This window comes from Pan paniscus, chromosome 1, assembly GCF_029289425.2.
Source record: "Pan paniscus chromosome 1, NHGRI_mPanPan1-v2.0_pri, whole genome shotgun sequence".
NCBI classification, from domain to species: Eukaryota; Metazoa; Chordata; class Mammalia; order Primates; family Hominidae; genus Pan; species Pan paniscus.
The window spans coordinates 205,601,151-205,607,286 of record NC_073249.2 but is presented as its reverse complement, the minus strand read 5'-3'; the positions used below and the strand labels follow the sequence as shown (position 1 = coordinate 205,607,286).

Sequence of the window (6,136 nt, the reverse complement as noted above, 5' to 3'; positions counted from 1 at the left end):
CGCGGTGATGCTGCACGGAGACGCCGCACTCGAGGATCTCGCGCGCCACAGCCTCGCGGCACCAGTTGAGCCAGTGCGAGCGGCCCAGGCAAAGCGGCCCCGGCAGCGGCGCCAGCGGCTGGCCCGTGTCAGCGGTCGGCAGCTCCGCCAGGTGCGCAGGCCGGCCGCCCAGCGCGGCTAGCAGCGTGGCCATGCTCTTGAGCAGCGTGGAGATCTTGCTGCACCAGGCGGGCAGGCTGGCGGCGCGGCCATGCATTCGGCGCGGGTCGACGGTGAAGCGCGGCTCCACAGGGCGGCCGAGATGGGCAGCAGCTGCTCAGCTCCAGCTCCAGTTGCTCCAGGCGCGCCTACAGCTTCTGCGCCTTGTGCAGCACCTGCAGGTTCTCGATTGCTGCTCGATGAGGGGGATGTCGGCCTCGGTCATGAGCTCGCCAAAGGGCCAGAGGATGGCGTTGTGCTCGTGGGAGTACCTCCAGCCCTCGCGGGGGTAGCAGCAGGAGCTGGCGGCCGTCAGCTAAGGCGGGAAAGACAAGAGAGGGGAGGGAGGCGCGTCTCCCTCTGGCTCAGCTCCCGCCGTGGCACCAGGAACCTTTTGCATGTTCTGGGTGGTGTAATGGCTCCGCGGGGCTACGTCTGCAGGGAGGGACCGCGTCTGGCCGGCGGGGGGTGACGCTGGGGTGAGGCTTCGGCCTGAGCCGCCGCTCCAGGCTCTGGGCAGTGTCCACTTTGGTCGCTGGCGGGGGGCACGGCCGGTTGCTGGTCGCTGCTGCGGCGGCAAGAACAGGCCAGCAGACGGGGTCTCCATGCCTGGCTTGTTCGCTCATTACACCACCCAAGGAACTTGCGAAAGGCCTTGAAGCTGAGAGGTGCGGTGGCCCGCCCCAACCCATCCGAGGGCGGCTATTGTGAGGCCTCTCCTCCCAGACTCATGACCCCTTCTCCAGCTCCCCTGTGGCCCAAGCCTTCCGCTCCCTGTGGTCAATGTTTTATGTGCAGAATGAGAGGCCACTCCGCTCTTAAAGAGGCTGCAGCTGCAGCTTCCACTGAGCTGCCCACCCTTCCCCTCCCTTCGTCCTGCTGGACAGCTGGGCACCGTAATATTCTCATTTGATCACTTTTCTCCACCTCTGATGTCCAGTTTTCCCCCCTGGGCCTGCCATTGCCTCCACAGAGGTCCCTGATTCATCTTGACCCTATGGGATCCACTCCCCACACACAAATAGGAAGCAGCCTCTTCCTTGCTTAACACTCCCCGCACCCGGCTCCCCAGTGCTCCAGGAGAAAGTCCGTTCTCTTCTGGGCCTCTGGCCAGGTCTTGGTAACCTGGCCCCCACTGAGGTCTCTCCAGCTCAGCGACCCCCTTCCTCCAGGACAGTCAGGGCCACATCCACTCTCACTTCCAGACTGCCCTGTCCCACCTGCGGCTCTTCAGCCCCCTCTCCTCCTGGCCACCGCTCACTCGTCTTCCAAGTGTCACCTTAGACATCACCTCCTCCTTCCCTAACACACCCCCCAGCCCACATATAAGGTGGCCGGTTAGGGCTGCCCCAGTCCCCTGCATTCCCCATTGCAGCTGGCTGTGTTGCATCAGCCCAGATACTTCTCTCCACTGCCACCCACTCTCTCACACTGCCCCATTTTGTGTGCTTGGTGACTCGCACACATGTCCGCAGCCACCTTAGAGCAGGCCTTGATATGTTCACCATGAATCCCCAGAGGCTACAAGCGTGTGGGGCACATAAATGGCACTCGGGGGCCAGGCGTGGTGGCTCACGCCTGTAATCCCAGCACTTTGGGAGGCCGAGGCGGGCAGATCACTTGAAGCCAGGAGTTTGAGACCAGCCTGGCCAACATGGTGAAACCCCATCTCTACTAAGAATACAAAAATTAGCCGGGCATGGTTGGCAGGCATCTGTAGTCCCAGCTACTCGGGAGGCTGAGACGGGAGAATCACTTGAACCCAGGAGGTGGAGGTTGCAGTGAGTCAAGATCGCACCACTGTACTCCAGCCTCAGTGACAGAGTGAGACCCTGTCTCAAAAAAATAAAAAAAAAAAAATAAAAATAAAAATAAATGGCATTCGGGGAATAGTTGTTGGATGAATGGAAGGCAACTCATCCTGCCAGCTGGTGCTGATCAGCCCACCTTACAGAGAAGGAAACTGAGGCTGGACGAGGCTCAGTATCGGCAGCTGGGAGGCGGCAGCGCAGCAATGGAGCCCAGGTCCCTAAGACTGAGACCAAAGCTCTCTTGGCTACTCAGTGTGGTCCTTGGACCAGCATCATCAGCAGCCTCACCCAGGAGCTGGCTAGAAATGCAGAACCTCAGCCCTGCCCAGACCTCCTGAATCCGAACAGGCCTTTTAACCAGATCCCAGGTGCTGGGCAGGTGAAGGAGAGTCTGAGAAAGGCTGCTGTCTCACTTCCAAGGACAAGCTGCTGGGGGTGTGTGTGGAGACTGGGACAAGCCCCAAAAGGGGTCGTGCCACCCTGCTTTCCCTAAGGAAAATGGCCGGGCACGGTGGCTCATGCCTGTAATCCCAGCCCTGGCCAACATGGTGAAACCCCGTCTCTAATAAAAATACAAAAAAATTAGCTGGGCGTGGTGGCATGCGCCTGTAATCCCAGCTACCTGAGAGGCTGAGGCAGGAGAATCATTTGAACCCAGGAGACAAAGATTGCAGTGAGCCGAGATCGCGCCACTGCACTCCAGCCTGGGCGACAGAGCAAGACTCTGTCTCACGAAAAAGAAAAAAAGAAAAAGAAAGAAAGAAGGAAAATAGGAGGTCCCGAGGTTGGTGTTGGGGGTGGCGTGGGGGATGGGCTGTGCATCCAGATGCAGACCCCAGGGCTCCCTGGGCACCCCGCCCCACCCACTTTCCACCTCTGCTCCTCCTCCTACATCTTCAGCTGCATCTTGTCCACCATCACCTGGCGCTTCCACTCGGGCTTGGGACGGCCCTGCTCATCGTGCGTGGGGATGAGCGCCTCCACGTCCAGCTGCACCCCCAGCTCAGGAGTAGTGGGCGGCACCGGAACCAAGCTTCCGTTGAGCAGCGGCTGAAACCCCGCAGCTGGCGGTGTGGGGCTCCGGACTGGTGACGGTGCAGGTGACACAGACGGCAGCGGCGAATTGGGCTGCAGGGAAAAGCGGTGGGGCTGAGCGCCTGGTGGCCTAGGGCCGGGGAAGCCGGGTCGCAGGCTCCTGCTGGGCCCGCCTACCTGGAAGGCCGGCTGCCCGCTGCCTGAGAACACTGTGGTCAGCCCCTTGCTCTGCGGCATCGGCTTCATGCTCTTGCCTGCCTTAATCTCAGCCAGTAGCTCCGAGTTGTCGCCCATCGGGAACATCATGTTGAAAGACTTGGTGCCTGTGCGGAGGCAGGAGATGAGGCACTGGCCAGGGTGGGGCTGCATCCCTGCCACCCCTCACCCGCCCCTCTGCAGCCCCCTTCCCAAGCCAAGATTGGATGGGTGCCCATCCTCAGGGCCAGCGGGCAGCTCTCCAGATCCCAGGTCCCGCAGGCAGCTTTCAGGGCCCCCAGAGGCAGGCCCTTGGTTCCCCGACTGTGGCAACCCCACCATCCTCCCCCACCCTACTCACGGGATGGAGGGCCCCTGCCTGGAGACCCCTGGGAGTTCATGGTGGCTCTTGGGCATATATTCCTGCCCAGCCACTGACTGCCCAGCTCCAAAACACTACCTGGAATCAGCCACCGGACTTTTGTCCCAGGTTTCCTGGCTCAGCCTGGCTGGGTGGAGCCTCCCTTTGGCCCTCTCCCTACATCAGCAAAGCCTCAGTGACCCTTGAACTGAGTCAATTGGGGCCTCCATGGACATACAGAGTCCGGACCCCAGAGTGCCAGTACCACCTGCTCCCCTCCCTCGCCACCACACCCACAGACAGACGCACAAGCAGACACATTGGTTGCAAGCCGGGAGCACATTTATGGCAAAGCACGGCTCAGCTCTAGGGGAAAGCAGAGCCCTTACTAAGGCCACGGGAGGCACCCAGGAAGAAGGGCAGGCAGGTAATATGCAAACACCCAGGGCAGAGGGTGCATTTTCTGGCTTAGCCGGAGGAGGCAAATGGAGATTTGGAGAGAGAGTTCTCTTGAGCCCCGACGAAGGGGTCAGGTCTGGGAGGGAGGAATAAAATGGGCCGACAGCTCTTGGATTCCCAGGCTGGGGATCCCAGAGTGCAGTCACCGGGAGGAGAAGAGTAGGAGAAAGGGAAAATTGGTGTAGCTTACTCATTTATTTAGGCAAAACCATCAGCCAGGCGCAGAATGCTTGGGTGCATATGTGGGTATGAGGGTAGGTATGAGGTGCAAGGCCCCACCCATGCATCGAGGTTCTCTCGCCTGCCAGCCCCTGCCCCTGCCCTTTCCTCAAGGCTGGGCCCCTCCTCCCTTGCTTTTCCTGCCTCTTCCCCCCACCCCGCGCCTCAGCCTCAGCCAGGAGCCGCGCACGCAGCTACTCACTCTTCCTGTGCCTCAGGACTCTCACTTCTAGGGACCAAGAGGAGAGAAGTGACAGCGGAGTTAGGAGGGAAAGGGGGCCAGGATGAGACTGGGATAGCAGGGGACAGGGAGCGGGCCAGGGAGAGCAGGAGGGGGGAAGTGGAGAAGAGAGGAGGAGCATTTCTGCCCATCTGACCCTGGCTCAGGCTGCTCTGGGGCCCCATGAGGGTGGTCCATTGAGTTCCTGGTTTGGCTGGTGCCCCTGAGGGCTGGGCAGGGCAGGGCCACCAGTGGCTCTAGCCCCCAGCAAGGGCCTCCACCTTGGCACTGGGTTGGGGTAGGGCACCCAGCCCTGGCTGTGCTGGGTGGGGGTGTCTGGGGAAGCCCAGAGTATATTTTTCTCTGCCCTTAGCTTCAGCCCTGCTGCAGACTGTGGAGGGAAGGAGAAGGAGGCTCGGCAGGTGCTGGACATGCTTCCATGGGCTCTGGTCTGCAGGAGCTGGGGCTCCATAGGAACCATAGGGGGACAAGCTCTGCTCTGCACTCCTAGTCAGGGAGATGAAGCTTTGAGGGGTGCCACTAAACATGATCTCTGCCCTGAGTGGCTGGGTGAGGAAGGCACCCCAGCCAGGCTGGGATGGGAGCACCACATCTAGGCACCCTGTCCTGGGCCTTCTAGGTGTCCTGGCAGGGGGACACAGTCCCACCCTACAGAAAAGAAGCCCAGGAATCCTGCGCCAGTCTAGCTCTTAAAAAAGGATGCCTAAGGAAGTCACCGGGGAGGGAGGGGGAAACATGGTGGGTCACAGCTTTGCCCCCATAGCCAGGCTCTGGCTGGCCCAGGGCCCCTGGCAGGAACTGGCTAGGAAGAGTTCCTGGCATATCTAAGAAGGCTTCAGGTCTGTGCTGCTTGGAAAGACAAGAGAAAGACGTGGAGAGAGGAAGAGAGGCTCAGGATAGACAGGGGCAGGGGGCAGGGTGGCCAGCTGCGGGGCCTCTCTGAAGCTGGTTCGACTTCAAGTGTCCCTCCAGTACCAGCTCATCAGAAACACCAGCACCAGCTCATGGGAAACACCAGCGCCAGAGCTGGAAGGCCCTTTCTAGCCCGTGGGAGGCAGGCCCAGAGAGGGGAGGGGACTTGTCCAGGCCACACAGCTAGAGGGTGGGAGGCAGGCCCAGATTGGGGAAGGGACTTGCCCCAGGCTGTGCAGCCCGGTCCTGCTTTGGCAGGACCTCAAGCAACCCAGAGCCCTCTCTTAGGGTCAAGTACTCAATGGGGTAGGGGTGGCCGGAAGACCATGTAGAAGAGGAAGGACCCGGGCAGTGACAGCTGGGGAGGGGGCGGTGTCTAGATTTCCCTCCCCTTTCAGGGCTAGCACCGCCCCCCACCCCTCAACCTGCCCCTACTCACTGCCGGTGGGCGAGGAGGAGCGGCGCTGCCCGCAGCCAGGGCCAGCGCCCTCGAGGGGCAGAGGCGGGACCGGCGGCGGCGAACTCGCGGCCTCGGGCAGGGGCGGCGGCGGCGGCGGCGGCGGCAGCAGCAGCAGCCGCTGCTGCTCCCTGGACGCCTTGGGGTCCGCGGCGCAACCGTTAGGCACGTGGTTCCCAGGGAGTTCCGCCTGCGGGGATGAAGGTGGGGGCTTACCTCCCAGCTTAGGGAGAGGCTGAGGGGTCTGG

At 61.5% G+C, this 6,136-nt stretch overlaps 1 protein-coding gene across 1 annotated transcript in view; it reads right to left on the bottom strand.

The window, feature by feature from the left end:
- Positions 1-316: 316 nt before the first annotated feature.
- The window catches only part of LOC100976949 (espin-like), a 32,157-nt gene continuing 26,337 nt past the window's right edge, over positions 317-6,136 (bottom strand). The window contains 6 exon segments of the mRNA XM_063606635.1: positions 317-514; positions 590-766; positions 2,877-3,137; positions 3,222-3,367; positions 4,481-4,507; positions 5,871-6,078. Of these exon segments, the coding sequence (XP_063462705.1) occupies positions 317-514; positions 590-766; positions 2,877-3,137; positions 3,222-3,367; positions 4,481-4,507; positions 5,871-6,078 (1,017 nt within the window).